The sequence below is a fragment of the Mastigoproctus giganteus genome, chromosome 14 (genome assembly GCF_048544385.1).
Source record: "Mastigoproctus giganteus isolate SK-2022 chromosome 14, ASM4854438v1, whole genome shotgun sequence".
Taxonomy (NCBI): domain Eukaryota; kingdom Metazoa; phylum Arthropoda; class Arachnida; order Uropygi; family Thelyphonidae; genus Mastigoproctus; species Mastigoproctus giganteus.
Window position 1 is genome coordinate 3294592 of NC_143588.1, and position 27580 is coordinate 3322171.

Consider the following 27580-nt stretch of genomic DNA (forward strand, 5'->3'; position numbering starts at 1 on the left):
GACATCATTACTGTCACTAGTTCTTTGAATACTGCGCAAAATATCGGAATCATTCAGATATTCAGTTACTGTGACCATGTAAACATAGACAGGAGAAAGTTACTGAAGCGCCTGGATCACTCACTTCTCCGAAAAACATGATTTCTTGTCGGAGTAAAGGGGAAACCACAACACAGGTTGACCAGCGGCTATTAACCGTGTCGGGAACCTTCTTAATCCTCTGACTGGCTATGGAAAGCATATTGACTAGTGCGGCTTCTCGGAATGCGACTGCATAATTTTACGGGCACCACTACGTTGTGGAACGGTAATCCCTTTCACCCTTAATTTGCGTTTTCTAATTACCTAAAGGCCAGAGGTGAGAACAATGCATACAGAGTTGTCTATCGTAATACGTCGTTGGAAATTATTATTATTATTATTATTAGCCATATGGTACAAGGAAGCCTGAGGCTTATGCTGCACCAGCCGGGAAAAAAAAAAAAAAAAAAAAAGAAGAGCAGTAGAAAGGAATCACCAAAAAAGAGAAGAGTGATGATATCCAGCTCAGGATCCTGGGTTTGCCAAGCCCATACTCACCAGATGTGAGCCCCCGAGGTTAAATATTTTAAATGTTTCCGTAAAAACCAAGGAAAATTTTTAAAAAATTCGCTATGAAGAAGTTTGTTAAATAGGGGTTCGATGTAATTAACTCAAAAATGAAGCAGTTTAAAAATATATAACTGGTCGATTGGGCGATTAAAATGCTGGGGATGGTTCCCCACTGTCCTCGCTGTAGTTCTGGCTCTGGATACTCAATAATTGTGCATTTAGGATTTCATTTGTAAAAGAAATAATCGTTTCAACAATGGGCTCGCAAATTTTCAAAAAAAAAAATAACAATGGGCTCTCACGAGCCCATGCGAGCCCAATATATATAGCTCACTGCATATATGATCTTACCTCTAAATATATGCCAATATGTCTCTGCCTTCAAGAGACATATTTAAAACCTCAAGAAACACCAAAACTGTCTCCGTATAATAACTTTAGAAAAGGCAAAAACCATCAAAATACTGCACATGGTGGCGTAGCTGTTTTAGTAAACCCACATGTTTCTGTCAAGCATGTTTTACTGAAATCTCCCCTCGAGGCAGCAGCAGTCCATATAGCTGCTGATATCCATATTACAATTTGCTCCTTGTACATTCCACCTAGTTATAGCTTTCAACAAAATGATCTAGATAATCTCATATCTCAACTCCTCACACCTTTCCTCATTCTGGGAGATTTAAATGGTCATCACACACTATGGGGCAACAACAGCATTGAACAAAGAGGAAAACAAATTGTAAAAAAGTTTAGATGATAACAACTTTCTCCTTCTAAATGATGGGTCACCTACATATGTTCACCTTCCTTCTGGAACTAATACTGCAATAGCTTTTTCTGTCTATTCAGCAGCCCTATATCCTACTTTAAAGTGGTCAGTAAATAATTTAAAGTAAATAATGATCTACTGCATAGTGATCATTTTCCCATACTAATTGAATTACTTAATAAGCCCTCTTATCATCTTACTAAAATTCCACAGTGACTCACTGATAAAGCAAATTGGCAGATGTATAAAAAAACTAGCTAAATTTGACCCGAAAATAATCCAAGAATCCCCAACTGATGAATTAGTTGAATATGTCACAAAAACTATTACGTGCAGTGAAAAAAAACCATACCAAAATCCTCTTTACACCTAAATACACCCAAAAATCTGGCGGAGTAATTAATGCCATGCAGCTAAAAAAGAGCAAAGGAAAGCCTGGAATTCCTTTCACCACAGTCCAACTACAGCTAATCTTATCCAGTATAAACGTGCCAGAGCAAGGTATGTTAGATGCTGTAATAAAAAAGGCATCTTGGATCTTTACTTCAACCATCAATCAAGACATCCGTACAAATAAGATTTGGAAAATAATCAGAAAAATGAGTGGTAAACATCAGACCACTCTCGTGTGCCTATCATGGAATGGGGGTGGGGACAATGTTTCTGACCCTGCCAATTGCAACATCTTAGGGAAAACGTTTGCCAAAGCATCAGCAACAGAAAGTTACACACCAGCCTTCAGAAGATTTAAAACAAAAACAGAAAAAAACAAAAATTAAACTTTTTGCTTAAGGGAATGAACAATACAACCTATCATTTACTCTCCATGAACTGCATAGAGCTCTATCAACATCTAGACACAGTGCTGTATGACCAGATAATATTCACTACTTGATGATACAGGAACTAAGTACTGAATCATTTTTGTTACTCCTTGATCTGTTCAATACACTTTACTTAGAAGATACATTCCCTAAACAATGGCACCATGCTACAGTCCTTGCCTTGCTTAAACCAGGAAGAGACCCAACAAACCCTACTTGCTATAGACCCATTGCATTGACCAATTGCCTCTGCAAAATTCTTGAAAAGATGATAAACTGTCGGCTGATATGGTACCTAGAAAAACTTTAATCTCCTACATTCTACACAATATGGTATCTGAAAAAAACAGATGGACACTAGATATACTAGTAAGACTTGAGAACTCCATCCAAAATGCATTCCTTAGATCGGAACATCATGTCATGGTGTGTTTTGATGTCAGTAAAGCTTATGATTCCACGTGGAAGTATGGAATACTCTGTGAATTATATCACCATGGACTTCAGGGTCATCTCCTGATTTTCATTCAGATCTTCCTGTACAAACACACATTTCAAGTTTGTTTTAAAACTTCATTATCCCAAGTGTTCTTACAAGAAGAAGGAGTCCCTCAAGGCTCTGTACTCAGTGCTACACTTTTTATAATTGCAATAAACACCATTACCGAACAAATTCCAAACACTATTGAAACCACTATTTGTAGATGACCTTAGCATTTCGTGTCATGAAAAAAACATGAATACTGTTGAAAGACAGTTACAAGGGGCAATAACTAAGATCAGTTCATGAACACAAACTAATGGATTTCAACTCTGTCCACATAACACGTTGTGCATCCGTTTTTGCTGCTAACGTAAACCTTACCAACATCCGGAACTACAACTGAATGGCCAACCAATAGCAATTCATCCCAGCATATGGTTCTTAGGAATCACACTAGATCATAAACTTATTTTTTAGAGCATATTAAAACATTAAGAACATCCTGTCAGCAAAAGTTAAATATCATCTGGGTTCTCTCAGCAACTAAGTGGGGAGCTGATTGAGTTACCTTGTTATGATTATACAGAGCCTTAATAAGATCAAAGCTTGACTACAGAGCACCAGTGTATTGCTCAGCAAGACCTAGTGTCCTTCACTGGCTTGACCCTGTCCATCATAGTGCAATATGCATTGCCATAGAAGCATATCGCACGTCTCCAATACATTGTCTATATGCTGAAATGCATGAACCCCTCTCTCTCTATTAGAAGACAACAACTTATATTACACTATGCGTACAAAATTAGAACTATGCCTGAAACCCAAACTGGCAGATACTTTACACCCACCTGCACTGCATGTTATACTGAAACCGCCCTTCTGCTAACCAACCATTAGGTATGCGAATAAAATACCTTTCAGAAGAACTTAATCTGTCTTTTAATAATGTTGCTAATACCTTTCCAATTTCCTATGTTACTTGGGACATTACTTCACCTTCAGGAGATTTATCCCTTCATCAATGGAATAAATCCAAATTACATAAAGAAAATTTCTTACAACTGTATCATGCAGTAGTGGATCAGTTTCCCAACTTCGCCATAATGCATACGGACGGATCAAAGAATGAGGCCCACGTTGGAATTGCCGCAGTTTTTCCGAACGTCACATTGATCTATGAATTGCCATACGAGTTCAGTATGTTTTCTACCGAACTAATGGCAATTCAGATTGCGGTGAAGCATATGAAGTCCTCCGATACCGAAAATAGTATAATTTTTACAGATTCTTTGAGGGCACTTCAAGCGCTGATAAACACCATGATATCACTCACTGAATCTTAAAGGAAATAATCTCCTATTTACATATTGTATTCGAACTTGGAAAAAGCATACACCTCTGCTGGGTCCCTAGACATATGGGAATTCCAGGAAATGAATTAGCTGACAATGTTGCAAAATCGGCTGTCTTACCACCTGATGACAATTGCAAAGTCCCATTTCAAGACTATAAATCAATCCAAGGAAAATGCATGTACCAGTGGCAATTATCATGGGAAAATCAATATAACAATAAGCTTCGGAGTATCAAGCCAAATGGCTTGGTACTCCGAAGCGATGGCTTTCAAACTTCAGCTCAATTCAAAAACAGGAGGTAATATTGGCATGCCTACGAACAGGTCACACAAATATTATTCATAGTTATCTATTAAGAGGGGAGATCCCCCACCCTCGAGCATCTTCACTGCAACACAGTGCTTTCAGTAAAACATATCCTTGTTGATGCCAAAAATAGCATTGGCATTAACAAAGGCACATGATGCAAGAAAGCTAGCTTATACAGCATCAGCCAAAAAAAACACACACACTTCTCATTTCACCCATCCCCTCGCTCCAAATGTTTGTCTAGTTCTGCCTGAATCTATTTAAACTATCAACTTCTACAACGACAGATTGAAGTTTTGTCCAGCAATCAACCACCCACTGGCTAAAAGCAAACTTCCGTACATCTATCCTACAACTGTCTTTCCTCAATTTGAATTTATGCCCTCTCAAGCGATTATTCTGAGCAAGAGGAATAATCCCATACAAGAGTAACTCTTTGTTCCATTCACTAATCTTGTTGCCCTTCTCTGTACTCATTCCAACAGCTCTATATCCTCCTTAAAATGAGGCCTACAGACCCGTATACAGTACTCAAGGTGTGTCCTGACCATTGCCTTATACAAGGAGATAATCACCTCCTTATCTCTTCTAGAAAAATTCCTGATTTTATCATTGACAAGACACCATGAGCTAGTCTTGCAGACCGTCTGCATTGCTCAGAAAACTTCATATCTGCCTGCACAATTACCCCCAGGTCCTTTTAATTCTCTACCACTGTCAGTGTAGTACCATACAATTGATACGTTACTCTGGGGTTACTGCTTCCCATATGCAGTACTTTACATTTGTCAATGATACACTTCAGTTGCCACCTCTCAGCCCATCTGCTCAACTTTTCTAGATCCTGTTGCAGCAATGTACTGTCATTAGTGTCATTAACGACCCTGTCGACCTTCATATCGGCTGCAAACTTGAACATTAAGCCTGATATACCATCATCAGTATTATTAATGAATACAGAAAACAAAGGACCCAACACTGAACCCTGCGGAACTCCACTAATCACATTAGTCCATGAAGAGCAGTGTCTTCCATGTGCAACAGTATCAAAAGCCTTTCTAAGATCCAAATATATGATATCAAAATTAATCTTTGCATCCAGTTCCTTTGTGACTACATTGTAGTATCCAGTCAAATTGGTCAGACAAGACTTCCCCTTAACAAACCCATGCTGTGTCCGAGCTATAACTGAAGTCTTGTCTAGATTATCCTACAGTGCTTCTTTAACCAGTGCCTCCATTAATTTCCCTGGAACAGAAGTTAAACTAACAGGTTTGTAATTACCTGTGTCTCCCTTTGATCCTCCTTTGTGGATTGGGGCCACACTTACACCTCTGCAGTCTATGGGTACTTCCCCTGAGTCCAAGTAAGCTCTCATAATTATGGCTAAGGGTTTGCTTACTTCCTTTGATGCCTCATTTATTATAACTGGATAGATTCCATCCACCCCAGGTGCCTTTCTTATGTTTATCTTCAACAATTTCTCCTCCACTTTACACTCAGTTATTACAAGATTATCTAGCTTACTGCCAGAGTTTAATTTACCTCTGGCATTCCCCTCCCCTGAATAACTCCTCATGTGTGAATGTAGTTGCAAAATATTCATTTAGTTTGTTAGCTACCTGAGCAGGATCATCAACAGTTCAACCATCGATATCCAGTGGACCAATCTGATTCATCTCCTTCCTTCTAGAGTTTATATAAGTACAGAGCTCTTTGCTGTTTTTCTTTGCATTCTTTGCCAAAAATTTCTCATAATCTGCCTTTGCCTGCCTAACCTCCTTTGTGACTTGGCTATATCTATCATAGTCTTCTGTGTCACCTGTGAATTTATATGTATTCCTGCTGTTGGTAACATCATCAGTTGGTCTCACCGTACAGAATTTAAATACTGTCTCAAACCACCGTAGTCCCATTTACGAAACCAAAAACCCTTCCCTTACCCCTGATGGTAGTTACCTCTTTGAGTAAATCCCACTTCAGCACACTGTGATCACTGCCACTTAGTGGTTCCTTTATTTGCAGATTCTTAATGCATGAAGAATCGCTACTGATAATCAGATCAAGAGTATTACTCCCTCTAGTTGCCTCCCGAATATGCTGCTGTAGAAAACAATCATCCAATAAATCCACAAAAGCCTTGCTAGTGTATGAGTGACCAACCCACAAATTCCAGTTAATATCTGGAAATTAAAATTCCTAATTATAAGATGCTCTGATTTCCTGGAATTTCTGATTTTAGAATTGCTCATTAGGCCTATAACACACACCTACTGTCATTTTTTCCTCTCCCAGTGCTTATGTCACGCCAAACAGACTCAACATTGCATTGTCCACCAACATCAATCGGATGCACTTTCTTAGATTTTGCATTTCTTAACTAACAGCATAACCTCTCCTCCCTTCCTATCCTTTCTGTACACATTGTACTCCTCAAATTCCAATTCTCCACTGCTTATATCTGTGTTGCACCATGTCTCTGATATCCCAACAATATCTGCCTTTGATGTCTTGACTAGCACTTCAAGCTCATCAGATTTATTAACTATACTCCTAGCATTGGTGTACATGTAAGTATACATGCACCTGTTTCTACTCTTAGTTACCCTTACAAAGCCCATGTATTTACTTTTCCACTATGACCCTCAACAGTCCTGGAAATTCTTATTGCCTTGCTTTCCAGGCTGCTGCTCATTTCGATAGAAGCAGTACAAGAATCACTTTCACCTCTGCCAGAGTCTACTGTTAATTTATTAGCCCGTGTATCCCCCCCCCGAAGCTAGTAGTTTTCTGACCCACCTAACTGTGCCTCGATAGCATCAGCAAATATTCTTGCACCCTTTCTATTTAGGTGTATCTCATCCCTGTAGAAGCAGTCTCTCCTGTTAAAAAGCACAGACCAGGCTGAGAAAAATTCTACCCCTTGAGCAGTCTCTGCAGGGCCGAATTGATCGACAAGGCTCTCATCATACACTTCCTCCTATTGTGTCCTGGCAGAATTGCAGACACTTTCAAATTCAACCCTAATTCACGGCTTTTTTTCAACATTGACCTGTACTTGTTAAGTAATTCTGCAAGTCTTAATATCATTAGTGCCAATGTGTACAATATCACCCTTTGTGTGCTCTTAAAAGATAATATCTGCTCTACTACGTCATCAACCTTTGTCCCTGGCAGACATTCTCTGGTTCTGTTCCACCTATCCTTTTTGCACAATATATTCCCCGTTTCCCTGACAACAGAGTCACATACAACAACTAGTTCCTTTGGACCAGTGCATTCTGCCTTGGGGGTTTCTGCTATGTTGCGTGATGTTCAAGTGCAAGCTCTGGCATTGTTGTGGGCAGCTGAGAGCTTGATGGGCCCTCAATTTAAATCCCTCGAGGGCATCCACCCCATCCTTCAAGCTCTCATATAGGCCCATAACAACACTGAGTTGGCGCCCGGCACTCCTTACATCGCACGCGTGCACACACAAAGACATTCCTCTTGGGAATATCATGTCCCATTCCTGATTGCTCCACAAACATCAAACAAGCAGTTCATTTGAAAAGGATGTGATTCCGAGGATAACTGCCACCCTCAGTTCTACCCTGAGCCACAGCGCACCCATTAGTTTGAGCCTTTTGCTTTGCTGCTCTGGTCTGAGTCATGATTTCTATTCAATTTCAAAAAAAATCCAATAGAAGATATAACCCTAACTTATGCCCCAATGGAGTTATAATGCTATATACAGGAACTTCCTGACTTACATGATACTTGACTTACGTAAATTCAACTTTACGTAAAGTTTTTGTTGAGCTGGTGCAATCTTAAAAAAAATCATGGAAACGTATTTTGCATCCTGTAGGAATAAATGGAGGTATTGTGAAAATATCGTAATGCGAATCTAATAACACTGTTTTTTGTTTTTTTGTAATTCATTCCAAGTCTTTGGAAGTTGAAAATTTTGCTATATTACTAAGCTATTTATCTCTCTAAAAGGTCATATTTATAATGGAAATCGCACTACACTTTCATCGTTATCATATGTTGCTGTTATAAGAATTAATTTTGAATGCCATTGTGATATTTTTGTAAAGCACGTTTCTGGAGGTCACGACCAAAAAACAATAAAAACAATTTGCACTTTCCGGTTAATTGGGTTTTTCTCTTAGTGCATCTAATTATAAATGGGTAGTAAACTTGATCTTATTGCATTTGTGATAATCCCGATAATTGCAGTTGTGTGGGTTTTTATGCTATTATGGTGAAATGTGTTCCCCTCCACTGAAATATTCAATCATATAAAAAATAAATTTTCAGAAACTTCTCTTCATTCCTACTTACGTATTACAATGACGAAGGGAAAGTGACCAATGGAAAGTGCAAGTGCTGGCAGTGCCAGGAAACGAAATAAAATAGATTTAGAAATGAAGATGAAAATTATTAAGAAGTATGAAGCAGGACAAAGTTTGTCATCTATATTTCAAGGGAATTCGGTTTTTCTGCTTCAACAGTGAATACTATTTTAAAGGACGGTGCGCGTATAAAAGAACATGTCAAAGGATCAACGCATTTAAGATCAACAGCGTTCAGGTGCTATATCGAAGATGGAAAAGCTATTAATATATGGATGGAAAATCAAAACCTCTGCTGAGGTTTTGATTTTCAGGAAGGAGCAAAACAGACCAGTAACACTGATTATGATTTCAATTAGTGCTACTGGTAGAGTATGGGCTTGGCACACCCAGGGTCCTGAGCTGGATATCATCATTCTTCATTTTCTTGGTGATTCCCTTCTACTTTTGACTCTCTCTCTCTCTCTCTCTCTCTCTCTCTCTCTCTCTCTCTCTCTCTCAGGGTAACTTGGGAATTTTTTTTTTTTTTTTTTTCCTGGTGCAGCATAAGCCTCAGGCTTCCTTGCACCATATGGCTATTAATAATAATAATAATAATAATAATAATAATAAGTCATAGACTTCAATATAGCTATTTCAATATAGACTATGAAATAGCTATTTGTGCTAGCAGTATGCAAAAATGGCAACAACAACAGTGTCATCTAAATAATAATTATGGCAGATGAAGCAGAAACTCCAAATACAGACTACCAATCTAAGGTCAAAATAATAAGATGAAGTTATTGTAGCTAGATGACAAAATGGACATACCTACATCACTCATTCCTACATACCAGTTCCTGCTAATGTTATGCTTGCCATAATCCACAAACTACATTATACTTATCTGCCTAGAGTATAAAAGAGCACATCATGTAGCTTTTAAAGATTTACTTTTAGTACGGAATTACTACGGCTTCCATAGCCGAGTGGTCAGGAGCGGGAGTGTAGTAGCACACGCTCTTTGAGTAGACCGGGGTTCAAGCCCCTGACTGCTGAATACAGTCGATCTGCCAACCCGCACTGGACCAGCATGGCAGATTATGGTCCATTTCCCTCAGCATGAATTGTTGAGGAGGCTTCCATCCTGCAGTGGGTTGATAATGGCTGGACTTGACCTTTTTTACGTACTTACTATATTATTGAACATTCAGTGAAATACACCACTCTTTGTTTGTAATAGTAAATTGTAATGAATGGCATTGATTTAATTGTATCTCATATTGTGACTACCTTCACAACGAGTTACCATGTATTGCACTACCTCGAATAAGTAACTTCACCAATGGAGAAGACTGTTGTTACTTATTCTCAGTGGATACCATAACCCAGACAGCACCGTTTCAAGACTTGTTGGCCTATTGTCGGTGGGTGGGCAGGTACTCCAGTGTTGCAACCATGCCAACCCAGTTATGAAATATAACTTCACAATATGAGGGATGCGAAAGGGTGTACATAATAATAATTACTAAGTAAAAATAAATGCACAAGGCAAAATAAAATACATACGAATTTAAATTTACTATTGAAAATTCAGTGAATTTGTTCGTAATAGTAAATTGTAATGAATGGCATCGATTTAATTGCATCTCATATTGTGACTACCTTCACAACGAGTTGCCATGTATTGAATTACCTTGAATAAGTAACGCTTCACCAATGGAGAAGACTATTGTTACTTTATTCAAGGCCAACAAGCCTTGAAATGGTGCTGGCTGGGTGGTGGTATCCACTGAGAATAAGTAACAATAGTCTTCTCCATTGGTGAAGCATTACTTATTCCAGGTATTTTAAACCAGTAATTACTGGTTTGATTATGGTCATAAATACCATGGGCAAGACATCAGCTCCTTGATGTAGATATCTGTGATAGTTTTACTGGAAAAAAAAATCTGCTTCATCTGCTTGTACTAGTCATTAACTTGTGATTAGTACAAGTTATTTATGATTTAGTAATAAAGAATAAATAATTTGTTCTCTCTCTCTCTCTGTCTCTCTCAGTTATTTACTATTTAGTTTTACTATTATCCTTTTTTTTTTTTTCTTTGTCTAGGACTATGAATTCTCCTCATAAAGATCAACCAGATCCAGATGCTATTAAGATGTTCGTAGGCCAGATTCCCCGAACATGGGATGAAAGCGACCTTAAGAAATTGTTTGAAGAATTTGGTCCTGTGTATCAAATCAATGTGCTTAGAGACAAAGTTACCAGCCAGAGCAGAGGTTAGAGGTTTGTTTATTTAATGGAAAATGAAAATTTCCAGTCGGGCATCGGTTTCTTTCAGCTTTCTATATTGATTGAGGGGAAAGTTGGCCTAACAGCTGGGCTGTACCACAATTTTAAATTTTTAATTGTTTATGTTTTTCAACTAGACATGAATTTGTTATTCCATAGATCAGCGTTCCGCAACATTTTTCTCTTCACGGCATGCATTAAGTTATCCATGACACAGCATGGCACATCAATTCCCCAAAAAGCATAGTTTACACCAATGTTAATATAAATATGCTATAAGTCACAATAGAATCAATTATTATCCAACAATCCAACAGGAATTGGCTCATGCATGTATTAACATTTTATGAACTCTAAATCACTGTACAAAAGCAAAGCTAAAAAAAAAAAAAATTCTATTAGTATTAAACCAAATAACTACACATACCTTTCAATGTGGTACTTGTGCCTGCTTTGCTCAACACAGACTGCTGATGCGTGGCAGAATCATTGACAACACAAGCGCCTCATTTTTTTCATCAATGGATCCTACTCTCTCCCGCTTTGATATTTTAATTTCAGTCAAGGTTGAAAAGCCCAGTTCACACAAATATGTAGTCGAAAATGGTAATAACGCATTAATTGCCACCTTGGAGCTAGCTGGGTATTCTTTCTTTATTGACAACCAAAATGTGTCCAACTGCCCTTCATGAAGCTTCATTCGCACTGTACTGTCCGCCATCAGATCCGTTAGCTCCTCTTGTAAATTCATCAGAAGAGATTTTGCATCTGCAACAAATGGATCACTAACCCAGTCGTACACCTGCCATAATTTATACTGATTCCCTCAGTGCTGTTTCTGCCATAAGCAAGAATTTCTCATCTTCTTATCCTACATTGAAATACATTCATTCTCAGCTATTTTCCTGCAGCATCTCCAATCAGTCAATCAGTTTTTGCTGGATGCCTGGCCATTCTGGGAAATGTAAGTGTGGACCTCTCAGGTAAACATCCTCAACCCTTGTAATAACTGAGAGCAAAGTGGAGGAGAAATTGTTGAAGATAAACATAAGAAAGGCACATGGGGTGGATGGATCTATCCAGTTATATTAAAGGAGGCAGCAAAGGAAGTTAGCAAATCCATAACCTAATTATGAGAGCTTCCTTGGACTCAGAAAACTCTCCCGTGGACTTCCTTGGAAACGCACCCATGGACTGGAGATGTGCAAATGTGACTCTAGTTCATAAAGGAGGATCAAAGGGTGACACAAATAATTATAGACCTGTTAGTTTAACTTCTGTTCCAAGGAAATTAATGGTCAACTGGTTAACTGGTCAAAGAAGCACTGTAGGATCATCTACATGAGACCTCAGTTATAGCTCGGACATGGCATGGGTTTGTTAAGGTAAAGTCTTGTCTGACCAGTTTGATTGGATACTATGATGTGGTCAGAAAGGAACTGGATGCAGATAATAACTTTGATATCATATATTTGGATCTTAGAAAGGCTTTTGGTACTGTTGCACATGGAAGACTGCTGCACAAATTGGAGCAGTGTGGCATTGGAGGCAAATTGCTGCTATGGATGGTTGAGTGGGGGAAGACAGAGAGTGGTAATCAATGGACACTGTTCTTCGTGGACTAATGTTATTAGTGTAGTCCCCCAGGGTTTAGTGTTGGGTCCATTGTTGTTTTCTGTATTTATTAATGATTAAAATCCAAGGAAGTGAAGCCAGTCGACATCGATGGACAGTGCAGTGTCGAGTCAGTTTGGTGTGACATAGGTAAATCAAAATTGAGAGTAGGAGTGTGCTATAGGCCTAATGACTCTGATGAGTATAATAAGATACTGTACAGGGAAATAGAATGGGCCAGTAAATTAGAGAGTCTTATAATGGGGGATTTTAATTTCCCAGATATTGACTGGAATTTGTGGGTTGGTCACTCACACACTAGCAAGGCTTTTGTGGATTTATTGGATGATTGTTTTCTACACCAGCATGTTCGGGAGGCAACTAGAGGGAGTAATACTCTTGATCTGACTATCAGTAGTGATTCTTCATGCATTAAGAATCTGCAGATAAAGGAACCACTAGGTGGCAGTGATCACAGTGTGCTGAAGTGGGATTTACTTAAGGAGGTAACTACCATCAGAGGTAAAGGGAAAGGTTTTTGTTTTCGTAAAGGCGACTATGATGGTCTGAGACAGTATTTAAATTCTATACAGTGGGACCAACTGATGATGTTACCAACAGCAAATTCAAAATGGAAGGCATTCAAGGAACTAATCTTGGAAGCTACCAGGCTTTACATACCAACCAAGAAATATTGTTCAAGGTTCAGGCCTAAATGGTTGTCAGATGAACTAATGAGACATATGGCAGAGAAGAAAAATGCATGGGATACATACAAATTAATGGGTGACATGGAAGCCTATGATAGATATAAGTTGGTCTGTAACCAAGTCACAAAGGAGATTAGGCAGTCAAAGGCAGATTATGAGAAATCCTTGGCAAAGGATGCAAAGAAAAACAGAAAAGAGTTCTTTACCTATTTAAACTCAAGAAGGAAAGGGATGAATCAGATTGGTCCACTGGATATTGATGATTCAACAGTTGAGGATCCTGCTCAGGTGGCTAACAAACTAAACGAGTATTTTGCATCTACATTCACACATGAGGAGTTATTCAGGAAGGGGAATGTCGTAGGTGAAGTAAACATTGGCAGTGAGCTAGATGATTTTGTAATAACTGAGAGGAAAGTGGAGGAGAAATTGTTGAGGATAAACATAAAAAAGGCATCCGGGGTGGTTGGGATCTATCCAGTTATATTAAAGGAGGCAGCAAAGGAAGTAAGCAAACCCCTAGCTATAATTATGAGAGCTTCTTTGGACTCAGGGGAGGTACCCATAGACTGGAGATGTGCAAATGTAACCCCAATTCACAAAGGAGGATCAAAGGCAGACACAAGTAATTATAGACCTGTTAGTTTAACTTCGGTTCCAGGAAAATTAATGGAGGCACTGGTTAAAGAAGCACTGCAGGATCATCTAGACAAGAATTCAGTTATAGCTCAGACACAGCACGGTTTTGTTAAGGGCAGGTCTTGCCTGACCAATTTGATTGGATACTATGATGTAGTCACAAAAGAACTGGATGCAGCGAATAACTTTGATATTATATATTTGGATCTTAGCATTAGCATTAGTAGAGGAATTTGATGCAAGAAAGCAAGCTTATGCAGCATCAGCCAAAAAAAAAAAAAAAACCCACTTCCACTTCACCCCTCTGTTTGTTCAAAATACCTGTCCAGCTGAGCCTTAAACTTATTTAGGCTATCAACCTCCACCACAAGGGATGGAAGTCTGTTCCACCAACCAACCACCCGCTGGCTAAAGGCAAATTTCCGCACGTCTATCCTACATCTGTCTTTCCTCAATTTGAATTTATGCCCTCTCAGGTGATTTTTCTGAGCTAGAGGAAGAATCCCATCAGCATTGAGCATGCTTAAACCATTCAAGGCTTTATACACCTCTATCAGATCACCTCGCTGGTGCCTAGTCTCCAGACACTGTAATTTGCAAAACTGAAGCCTTTCTTCGTAAGAGCACCCCTTTGTTCCATTCACTAATCTTGTTGCCCTTCTCTGTACTCGTTCCAGCAGCTCTACATCCTTCTTGAAATGAGGCCTCCAGACCTGTATACAGTACTCTAGGTGTGGCCTGACCATCGCCTTATACAATGGAATAATCACCTGCTTATCCCTGCTGGAAAAATTCCTGTATATCATTGACAATACTCCATGAGCTACTCTTGCAGCCCTTCTGCACTGCTCAGAGAACTTCATATCTGCCTGCACAACCACCCCCAAGTCCCTTTCATTCTTTACCACTGTCAGTGTAGTACCACAGAGTTGATACGTTGCTCTGGGGTTGCTGTTTCCCATGTGTAGTACTTCTTTACATTTATCAATGTTAAACTTCATTTGCCACCTCTCAGCCCATCTGCTCAACCTTTCCAGATCCTGTTGCAGCAGCATAGTGTCAGTAGTGTCCTTGACAACCCTGCCAACCTTTGTATCGTCTGCAAACTTGGACATTAAGCCCGATATACCATCATCAATATCATTTATAAATACAGAAAACAATAATGGACCCAGCACTGAGCCCTGAGGGACTCCACTAATAACATCAGTCCACAATGAGCAGTGTCCATTGATTACCACTCTCTGTCTTCTCCCCCTCAACCACCCCTTTATCCATAGCAGCAATTTGCCTCCAATGTCACACTGCTCCAATTTGTGTAGCAGTCTTCCATGTGCAACAGTATCAAAAGCCTTTCTAAGATCCAAGTATATAATATCAAAGTTATTCCCTGCATCCAGTTCTTTTGTGACTGCATCATAGTATCCAATCAAGTCGGTCAGGCAAGACTTCCCCTTAACAAAACCATGCTGTGTCTGAGCTATAACTGAAGTCTTGTCTAAATGATCCTGCAGTGCTTCTTTAACCAGTGCCTCCATTAATTTTCCTGGAACAGAAGTTAAGCTCACAGGTCTATAATTACTTGTGTCAGCCTTTGATCCTCCTTTGTGAATTGGGGTCACATTTGCACATTTCCAGTCTATGGGTACCTCCCCTGAGTCCAAGGAAGCTCTCATAATTATGGCTAAGGGTTTGCTTACTTCCTTTGCTGCCTCCTTTAATATAACTGGATAGATCCATCCACCCCGGGTGCCTTTCTTGTGTTTATCTTCAACAGTTTCTCCTCCACTTTACTCCCAGTTATTTCAAGATTCTGTAGCTTACTGCTAGAGTTGAATACACCTCTGGCATTCCCCTCGCTGAATAACTCCTCATGTGTGAATGTCGATGCAAAATATTCATTTAGTTTGTTAGCTACCTGAGCAGGATCATCAACACTTGACCCATCAATATCAAGTGGACCAATCTGATTCACCCCCTTCCTTCTAGAGTTTACATAAGTAAAGAACTCTTTGCTGTTTTTCTTTGCATCCCTTGCCAAGGATTTCTCGTAATCTGCCTTCGCCTGCCTAACCTCCTTTGTAACTTGGTTGCATATCAACTTGTATCTATCATAGGCTTCTGTGTCATGTGTTAATTTGTATGTATCCCATGCATTTTTCTTCTCTGCCATATGCCTCATTAGTTCATCAGACATCCATTTTGGCCTAAACCTTGAACAATATTTCTTAGTTGGTATGTAAAGCCTAGTAGCTTCCAAGATAAGTTCTTTGAATGCTTCCCATTTTGAATTTGCTGTTGGTAACATCATCAGTTGGTCCCACTGTATAGAATTTAAATACTGTCTCAGTCCATCGTAGTCGCCTTTACGGAAGCAATAACCCTTCCCTTTACCCCTAATGGTAGTTACCTCTTTGAGTAAATCCCACTTCAGCACACTGTGATCACTGCCACCTAGTGGTTCATTTATCTGCAGATTCTTAATGCATGAAGAATCACTGCTGATAATCAAATCAAGAGTATTACTCCCTCTAGTTGCCTCCCGAACATGCTGATGTAGAAAACAATCATCCAATAAATCCACAAAAGTCCTGCTAGTGTGTGAGTAACGAGCCCCCAAATTCCAGTCAATATCTGGGAAATTAAAATCTCCCATTATAAGACACTCTGATTTACTGGCCCACTCTATTTCCCTGTACAGTTCCTTATTATACTCATCAGAGTGATTAGGCCTATAGCACACTCCTACTCTCAATTTTGATCTCCCAATGTTTACGTCACACCAAACTGACTCCACACTGCACTGTCCAGCGATGTCGACTGGCTTCACTTCCTTGGTTTTTATGTGTTTCTTAACTAATAACATAACCCCTCCTCCCTTCCTATCCTGTCTATCCTTTCTGTAGACGTTGTACTCCCCAAATTGCAGTTCTGCATCCCTTATATCTGTGTGACACCACGTCTCTGATATCCCAACAATATCTGCCTTCGATGTTTTGAGCAATACCTCAAATTCATCAAATTTATTTACTAAACTCCTAGCATTGGTGTACACGCAAGTATACCTGCACCTGTTTCTATTCTTAGCTACCCTAACACAACCCATGTGTTTACTTTTACCGCAATGGCTCCCAGCAGTCTCTGAAATACCATGCATCTTGTTTTTCAGGCTTCTGCTCATTCTAATAGAAGCAGTGCAAGAATCTCTTTCACCTCTGCCAGTGGCTACTGTCAATCTATTGGTCTTTGTCTCTCCCCAAGCTAGCAGTTTTCTGACCCACCTAACACTGCCTCGATAGCATCAGCAAATATTCTTGCACCCTTTCTATTTAAGTGTATCCCATCCCTGTAGAAGCAATCTCTCCTGTTAACAAGTACAGTCCAGGCTGAAAAAAATTCTTCCCCTTGAGCCTTGCACAATCTTTCCAGGGCCGAATTGATCGACAAGGCTCTCATCATATACTCTCTCCTATCGTGTCTGGGCAGAATTGCAGACACTTTCAAATTCAACCCTAATTCTCGGCTTTTGTTCAACAGTGACCTGTACTTGTTAAGTAATTCTGCCGGTCTCCTACTCTTAATATATTATTAGTGCCAACGTGTACAACTATATCACCTTTTGTGCCCTTAAAAGATGATATTCGCTCTACAACGTCATCAACCTTTGCCCCTGGCAGACATACCCTGGTCCTGTTCCACCTATCTTTTTTACAAAGCATGTTCCCCGTTTCCCTGACAATAGAGTCACCAACAACTACTAGTTCCTTCGGGACCAGCGCATTCTGCCTTAGGGGTTGTCTCTGTGTCACGCGATGCCCAAGTGCAAGCTCTGGCGTTGATGTGGGCAGCTGAGAGCTTGATGGGCCCCTCAATTTAGTTTCTTCGAGGGCATCCACCCTGTCCTTCAAGCTCTCATATAGGCCCACAAGAACGCCGAGTTGTTGCCTGATATCGATACACTCCTTGCATCGCGCACACACAAAGACATCCCCCTTGGCAGTATCATTTCCCGTACCCGATTGCTCTGCAAACATCAAGCAAACAGTGCATTTTATAAGGCTGTGAGTCAGAGGACAACTGCCCCCCTCAGTTCTGCTCTGAGCCACAGCACTTCCATTAGCTTGAGCCTTTTGCTTTGCTGCTCTGGTCTGAGTCATGATTCTATTAATTTATTATGTTATGTTATTAATTATATTACGTTTGTAATCTAAGTCGTTATATGTATTTATTTAAACGTACAATTTAACTGCTAACGAAGTTCAACTAACGCTATCTAGTACGGTATATAACCTACGGTATATCTAGTACGGTATCAGAATGGCGGGAAAGTTACTAACGGTAACGGTAGTTACGAACACGTGGAAACCCTTACCGATACTTTTACAAGGCCGAGTAAAGAATAAATACACCAAATTAATCAAAAAAACACAAAATAATGTTATACTACTAAATTTAAATCAAAAGTTTTAGAAAAACAATAATTTCAAATCAATAAATAAGAAAAATCCACTTAGCGGCTTTGAACACGACCGTCACTAGTAGCCTCGTCAGCAGACTCATCTTAGAAAGGCTTTTGATACTGTTGCACATGGAAGACTGCTGCACAAATTGGAGCAGTGTGGCATTGGAGGCAAATTGCTGCTATGGATAAAGGGATGGTTGAGTGGCAGAAGACAGAGAGTGGTAATCAATGGACACTGCTCAACATGGACTAATGTTATTAGTGGAGTTCCTCAGGGTTCAGTGTTGGGTCCATTGTTGTTTTCTGTATTTATAAATGATATTGATGATGGTATATCAGGCTTAATGTCCAAGTTTGCAGACGATATGAAGGTTGGCAGGGTTGTTAAGGACACTACTGATGCTATGCTGCTGCAACAGGATCTGGAAAGGTTGAGCAGACGGGCTGAGAGGTGACAAATAAAGTTTAACATTGACAAATTTAAAGTACTACATATGGGTAACAGTAACCCCAGATCAACGTATCAACTCTGTGGTACTACGCTGACAGTGGTAGAGAATGAAAAGGACCTGGGGGTAATTGTGCAGGCAGATATGAAGTTCTTTGAGCAGTGCAGACGAGCTGCAAGAGTAGCTCATGGTGTCTTGTCAATGATATACAGGAAATTTTTCTAGCAGGGATAGGGATGTGATTATTCCCTTGTATAAGGCATTGGTCAGGCCACACCTTGAGTACTGTATACAGGTCTAGAGGCCTCATTTCAAGAAGGATGTAGAGCTGCTGGAACGAGTACAGAGAAGGGCAAGATTAGTGAATGGAACAAAGGGTTGCTCTTACGAAGAAAGGCTTAAGTTTTGCAAATTACACAGTCTGGAGACTAGGCATCGGCGAGGTGATCTGATAGAGGTGTATAAGGCTTTGAATGGCTTGAGCATGCTCAATGCCGAGGGGATTTTTCCTCTTGCTCAGAATAATCACCAGAGAGGGCATAAATTCAAATTGAGGAAGGACGGATGTCGGATAGATGTTCGGAAATTTGCCTTTAGCCAGCGGGTAGTTGGTTTGTGGAACAGACTTCTGTCCCTTGTTGTGGAAGTTGATAGCCTAAATAAATTTAAGGCTCAGCTGGACAGGTATTTCGAACGAACGGAGGGCTGAAATGGAAGTGGGTTTTTTTTTTTTTTTTTTGGCTGATGCTGAATAAGCTTGCTTTCTTGCATCATATGCCTCTACTAATGCTAATGCTAATATTGATGATGGTATATCAGGCTCAATGTCCAAGTTTGCAGACGATAGGAAGGTTGGCAGGGTTGTTACTGATACTAATGACAGTACACTGCTGCATGCTGCAATGGGAAGCGCATTATAGCCATAGTAGCTTATGCACCTTTAAACTCCCATAAAAACAACAACAAGCTGCAATGAGATCTAGAAAAGTTGAGCAGATGAGCTGAGAGGTGGCAACTGAAGTATAACATTGACAAATGTAAAGTACTGCTTATGGGAAGCAGTAATCCCAGAGTAATGTATCAACTCTGTTTGTACTGCACTGACAGTGGTAGAGAATGAAAAGGACCTGGGGGTAATTGTGCAGGCAGATATGAAGTTTTCTGAGCAGTGTAGACAGTCTGCAAGAGTAGCTTATAGTATCTTGTTAATAATATACAGGAATATTTCTAGCAGGGAAAAGGATGTGATTATCCCCTTGTATAAGGCAACAGTCAGGCTACACTTTGAATACTTTATGCAGGTCTGGAGGCCTCATTTTAGGAATGATGTAGAATTGCTGGAGCGAGTGCAGAGAAGGGCAACAAGATTAGTGAATGGAACAATGGGTTTCTCTTATGAAGAAAGGGTTAAGTTTTGCAAATTACAGTGTCTGGAGACAAGACACCTGTGAGGTGATCTGATTGAGGTGTATAAAGCCTTGAATGGTTTGAGCATGCTCAATGCTGATGGCTGGTAGATATCCCACACGTGGCCAAAATTTTTTCATTCCTTAAATGGATGCAACTGTGTAATGCAGTGTGAACTTCAACAACATTTATATAAATAAGCTGTGTATTTAAAATCACCATAGTTAGGCACATTATGGCCTTGCATGCCTTGCACCGTAAAGCCCATAAACAAACAAATAAACAATGCTGATGGGATTCTTCCTCTTGCTCAGAATAATTGCCTGAGAGGGCATAAATTCAAATCGAGGAAGGACAGTTGTTGGATAGATGTTCAGAAGTTTGCCTTTAGCCAGCATGTGGTTGATTGCTGGAACAAACTTCTATCTATCGTTGTAGAAGTTGATAGCTTAAATAGATTCAAGGCAGAACATTATGGCCTTGCTGGCTTTGCACCGTAAAGCCCATAAACAAACATAAACAAACAAATAAACAATGCTGATGGGATTCTTCCTCTTGCTCAGAATAATTGCCTGAGAGGGCATAAATTCAAATCGAGGAAGGATAGTTGTTGGATAGATGTTCAGAAGTTTGCCTTTAGCCAGCATGTGGTTGATTGCTGGAACAAACGTCTATCTATCGTTGTAGAAGTTGATAGCTTAAATAGAACTAGACAAACATTTGGAGCGAATGGATGGGTGAAATTAGAAGTCTTGTTTTTTTTTTTTTTTTTTTGCCTGATGCTATATACGCTTGCTTTCTTGCATCATGTCCCTTTACTAATACTAACCCGCTGTCTCACAACATTCTCATATTCCTTACACTCATTATAAGCCTGTTATTTGCAAAGCAAATTACAACTGGTCACAGATCTGGAAAAGGAATATTAACAGGAAACTTTACCAGATAAAACAGGAACCAAAGCTGTGGTTCTCAGGCTTTCGACGAAACAGACGAGAGGAAGTGGTACTGGCAAGACTCAGAATTGGACACACTCATTATACCTATCTGTTCCCGCTACTTGGAGAAGACCCACCCCAATGTTCATCCTGTGACAGACAACTTATGGTTAGGCATTTTCTATTTGATTGTCCCTTATATTCAACCATCTAGTCAAATACTTTTCGGTCAGTTTCTAGGCTGAATGTCTCACATGATTTAACTCGTATCCTGGGAAATTATGCAAACATAGAAGAACTTATAATCTATTTAAAATGTATTGGCCTATACGGGAGTGTTTAATTTATCATCTACAGCAGTATATTCTGAGTAAATAAACTATGAGCAGACACAATTTGGCCTCAGTAGCCCTTGTGTCGTTAAGCCCGATACCAACAACAACAAATGAGTCAATCTTCAATGCTGTCTCCAAAATTCTGCTGCAAGTTATCTAAATGTTCTTTAAAGAAGTCCATCGCCACTTTATTACCAGCAAGCAGTAACCGGCCATACAGTTGAGAACATGTCAAATGACCCACTTGTAATGTGTTGTATCCAAAAATCCATTTTATTCTGAAAGTCTTGAATCTTATTCATACTCGTAAAAAGATTTTCTTTCTTGCCTTGCATTTTTTGGTTCAGCTCATTCAAGTGAACGAAAATATCGGAAAGATATGCCAGCTTAGTCACTCATTCATCATCTGCAAATAACTCTGCATATTCATGCCCCTCAACTGTTAAAAATGTCTGCACCCCCCCTCCTTAAGTTCAAAAAGGCACATTAACACTTTACCACGTGACAACCATTGTACTTCTGTATGCAGCAGGAGTTCAGATCCCATTTCCTGACACAAAATGGAAAAAAGCTGCGAATTGATGGGTCGCAATTTGATGAAGTTAACGACTTTTACTACTTCGTCCAGAACAACTTTCAGAGCAGATGGTAAAAACTTGGGAACAATGGCTTTACAGTGAATAAGACAATGGTCACATCATATGTCACCCATGTTTAGGCTCCAGAGCTAAGTTCCGGTCAACCCTTCCCCATCTCTTCCATCATACAGTATGACTGATGACTTTTGAGGTTATAATGAACATCATGGCGAGATCCAATCTTCCTTACATTTCGAGGGTACAGCTCTAAAACGGTATTCACAGGCCGGCTGCTAGTTAGTACACTGGACCGAACCTATTGGTAACTCTTTAGGAGGATTCTGGATCAGCTAGTGTATAATCTTGCTACCTCTACTCTGCCAGATAGTGACTGGAAGAAGTCCGAGTAGTGTGTATGCGGGGGACATTGTTGAGGCCACATTATGTCAAAGATCTGGGTATATTCTTACCATGTGTATGCCATAGCCAAAAATTTCATTACTTCATACAGAATGCCACCCCCAACTTTTTCTTACTATTGAATACACCACGAATTGTCAAACTAATAGAGTAAGCTTATCTGCGAAAAGATCTAAACCTCCCAAACACTTCCTAGTTAATTTCACAAATATACATGGTCTCAATTCTGATCTCAACGATGTCCATTTCCACTTGCAGTCTGCCAAACCCCATGTACTTTTTCTGACAGAATCTCAGATATCGGTTGATTCAACCACTGCTCATCATAGTTGCCCAAATTATTCGCTATATGATTCCTTTCGCCTCAAAGGCGGTACTTGTGCATATATTCGTTCTGATATTCACTGTCAGAGACTTGGTAATTTGGAATCTCCTCGTTTTGATCTTCTCTGGCTTAAAATCTCTCTACCTCATTGTGTCAAATTGATCTGTTGTCTCTACCGTTCTCCCAACTCCACTAATCACTTGGAGCTCTTTGACTTCCTCTCTTTGCAACTTGACTTTCTCCAGTCCAACTTTCCTAACAGTGAGGTAATTTTCCTTGGTGATTTTAATGCTCACAACTCCAGCTGGCTTCCGTTTTCTGGTCACACTGACCCAGCTGGTCGAGATGCTGAGGCTTTTGCAATTACTAATGACCTTGCACAGATTGTTTATTTACCTACAAGAATACCGGACAATCCTAATCATGCAGCCAACACGCTTGATCTTTTTTCTCACAAACAACCCTTCTAAGTACATGGTCGAAGTGAGTGGTCCTTTAGGCACCTCAGATCACAACTTGGTGATTGTCTCCTCTCCGATGGAGCCTTGATCTCATGGCTATTCCCAGCCTCGTATTGTTTGGCATTACAAGAATGCAAAATGGGATGACCTGCGAGATTTCTTTTCCTTGGTCTGATTACTGTTTCAAAACTTTTGATGTCAGTGTTTGCTCAGATTGTGTTGTGAAATTATTCTTTTAGGAATGGAATCCTGGAACCAGACCTCATTTCAGCCCTTGCTACTTACAACCAGCATAGATGCTGTTGCCATTCTCCTTCAGTGGGATTTTTATTAACCGTCTGTTCTATTTCTTTGCCACCTGGAACTGACAACTCCCAAAAAGACCTTGATGATCTTGTAATACAGTTGCCTTCCCCTTTCGTAGTGTTAGCATCAATGGAAGGGGATAAGCCATAGAGCATATGCTAAATGGCAATGACTTCTCCCTTCTAAATGTTGGAACAAACATCTTCCACATGCCTACCCGTAGGTTTTCTGCTTTTGATCTATCCATCTGCTCCCCTTCTCTTCTCCCTTCTCTCACTTGGGTAATGGAGGAGACCCATATGGAAGTGATCACTTCCCTGTGATAACCTGCTTACACAATGGGAGACCACATCATCCTTTTAGGTTACCACGGTGGAAGTTTAATCAGGCTGACTGGAATGTATTTCAGCATCAGGCAAATTTTGAAATCACTGCAGTCAGTCAAGAGCCTATCAACGATGCAGAAAATATCATCCATGCAGCTGCAATTGCAATCCCAAAAACATCTGCCCGGTTTCCGCCTTTTTCCAAGCCATAGTGGAATTCACAATGCACTACAGCTAAAAAGGTGCAAAACAAAGCTTGGGGGATATTCCCCCAATATCCCACCACGGACAACCTTATAGCCTTTAAACACGCTAGGCAAAGCATGCTTCACTTGCCGTCAGAGTCAGAAGGAATCATGGATCCATTTTACGTCATCTATTACCCAGTCTATCAGTGCTAAAGTGGTCTGGGATAAAATCTGGAAAATCAAGAGAAAATATACATCTCATCCCTCATCAATCCATCCTAGACTATAATGGATGAACTATTGCAGAGCCAACTACGATAGCCAATGCTCTTGGGGAAACATTTTCAAACATCTCTGGGATATTTCCTTTTCCCCAGAGTTTCTGGTTCTGAAACATAAAAGGGAAAACACCCACTAAATTTCACACTAAAGGGCCTTTCCTACAATGAACCATTCACTATGCAGGAATTAAAAAGAGCTCTCTCGCTTTCTAAAACAAGTAGCGTTGGACCAGATGGCATCCATTATGAAATGATTAAGCACCTTTCGCCAACATCTATGGATCACCCTCCTTTTATATAACAAAATCTATATCTGAAGAGCAGTTTCCGGATGCTTGGTGCATTGGCAATTGTCCTTGCCTTTTCAAAGCCAGGAAAGGATCCTAAAATCCCTACTAATTATCATCCTATATCTCTGACCAGCTGTCTGTGCAAAATCCTAGAAAGAATGGTTAATTTTCATTTAATATGGTATTTAGAATCAAACCACCTTCTCTTCAATATTCAGTGCAGCTCCCACAGAAACATGTCCACTCTGGACCATCTTATTAGACTGGAAACATCCATCCGGGATGCTTTCCTAAAATGCAAACATTTGGTGTCAGTATTCTTTGACATGGAAAAAGCTTATGACACAACTTGGATATTTGGCATCTTAAAAGATTTGCATGACCTCGGTCTTAGAGAACATCTCTCCATTTTTATTAAAACTTTCTAGCCAACCGGTCCTTCCAAGTTTGTGTAGGATCCTCAGTCTCATCCATTTTGCCAAGAGGAAGGAGTACTGCAAGGATCAGTATTAAGCGCCACGCTTTTTGCCCTCAAAGTAAATTCCATCACAGAACAACCATAAACAGCACTCTCTACTTTGATGACTTTAGCATATTTTCTCAGTCATGCAACATGAGGGTTATTGAAAGACAACTGCAACAAGCCATTAATCGTCTTAATTCCTGGGCACTTGCTAATGGATTCCTGTTCTCACCACAGAAGATCGTTTGCATACAATTTTGTCATAAGCGTAATCTTCATCTTGAACCTGAATTAAAGCTTGGACAAAATGCTATTCCAGTAGTGTCAGACACAAAATTCTTGGGACTCATATTTGATAAAGAGCTGACCTAGGTGCCTCCGTAGCCAGGTGGGAAGGAGTAGCAGTGCGTAGCACACGCTTCTTGATTAGACCGGGATTCGAGTCCGTGACCACCAAATACGGAGGATGCGGAAAGGTCAGGGAATGACCACCGCATATCTCGGAGCAATATGGCCTTAGTTGCTAATGCTCCTAAAAAAAAAAAAACCAACCAAAAGCTGACTTTTATAGATAATATCTGTCAACTTCGTACAAAGTGCACCAGAGGCCTGAATATTCTCCGGTCTCTCTCCTCTATATCTTGGGGTGTGACCGATGCACACTACTACGTATTTACCATGCACTTGTATGATCCAGACTAGATTATGTCCCAGGTATACAATTCAGCCAGGGACAGTGTACTTCGATGGCTGGACCTTATCCATCATCAGGCTATCCATATTGTTGCTGGAGTATATCGAACATCTTCTGTCCAGAGCCTATACATTAAAGCAAATGAACCACCGTTATCACTTTGACGTAAGCAGTTATCTCTTCAATATATTTTAAAACTGAAATCCCTGCCAGACCATCCTACGTGGCCAACCATATTTAAGCCACAATGGGAAAGTTTGTACAACGCCTGTCAGACTGCCAATCGTCCTTTTGGTATTCATTTCCAAGAGCTACTCAAAGAACTTAAAATCAAGGTAGACAAGACATGCTCACTTTCCAGCATGCACCTTTTCTCTTAAAAACTGGTGAAAGTCAGACACTCCATCTGGCTACCTGCAGCTTTATTCAGCACATAGAGCTAAACATTGACTTTGTGCCAGTTTACAGAGATGAATCTAAGTCGGAATTATATGTAGGATCTGCTGCTGTCTTTACAGACACCATTATAACAGAGCAGCTTCTCCCTGAATGCAGCATATTCACTGCAGAGCTGCATGCTATTGAGTTCACCTTGGATCATATTAGTAAATGCCTGCACCAACAGTTCTTTTTATATTTGGATTCTTTGAGCATCTTACAGGCTTTATTATCGGTGAGATATAATCCTCACCCAGTTTTGTCTAAAGTGCAGCAGAAGATTCACTCTCTCCGTGAACTTGAATATGATATCCACTTCTGCTGGATTCCCAGCCACATTGGGATTAGGGGAAATGATTTGGCTGACACCGCAGCCTAATCAGCAATTCCCTCTAATAATTGTTGCCTGTCAGTCCCTTATCACCCTCATACTTTTTCATGTTATGCAAGAGAATCTAATATAGATATAACGATGACAAACTTACGGTTAAATGACAAACTTACCTTCGATTTGCGGCTTACCGACTGGACTGTTTATACGGACTGGTGCACCAGTGACCATAGAGTCATCTATTATATGCTCTCCCCTGGTTCTGCCGTTCCATCTTCACACACTTTCTCACAGCTAGAATTAATAAGATTTTCCATCAGAAATATTGACTGGAATGCTTTTGACTCTTCCATTCTTCTGGACCTTGACGAACAGAAACTTGCTTCTTTTGAAACCTCACCTATTTCTCATCAAGTGAACTATATTCAAAATGCTATAATAAAAGCGTCATATAAGACTTCTAGGAAAAGGGGGTTAATCAGAAGACGTGTTCATGGTGGACGCAGGAGTTATCCCAGTTAAGAAGGCAAGTTCATCGAGTCCGTAGGTATTACCAAAGGCATAGAGACTGGCCCCAAGCCAGCGTTAATCGTTTTTACCAGCAGTATTCTTCATTGAGGAAAAGCTATGTGAAGGCCATTGCCTCTCGAAAGCGTGAAACATGGATGAATTTCGTTCACACCTCTGGAAATGCTAATCATTGGGGTCTTCTATACCAGATTGTAAGAGGAAAGACCTCTGGTTCTAACCATAATTGAGCCATATAATTGTGGCAGACTCTGTGGAAACACTTACTGGCATGATTCTGAAAATGCAATCTTAGATGCTCTTTTTCTGTTGGATGATTCTACCTCAGACTTAGCTGTTCATTCTAAAATCCAATCAGACAATGAATCTTATGTGTCCTCAACAGCCACCGAACCTTTTACGTTGGATGAACTGCAGTCTGTCTCGCATAAAGTTAATGTTCAGAAG

The 27580-nt window shown here is 40.0% G+C and overlaps 1 protein-coding gene across 2 annotated transcripts in view; it reads left to right on the plus strand.

The window, feature by feature from the left end:
• The window catches only part of LOC150074953 (CUGBP Elav-like family member 1), an 824767-nt gene that overhangs the window by 121078 nt on the left and 676109 nt on the right, over positions 1–27580 (plus strand). For both annotated transcript variants that reach the window (XM_090388957.1, XM_090388958.1), the window contains exon 2: positions 10768–10937. In XM_090388957.1, the coding sequence (XP_090245083.1) occupies positions 10768–10937 (170 nt within the window). The remainder of the gene's footprint in view (positions 1–10767; positions 10938–27580) is intronic.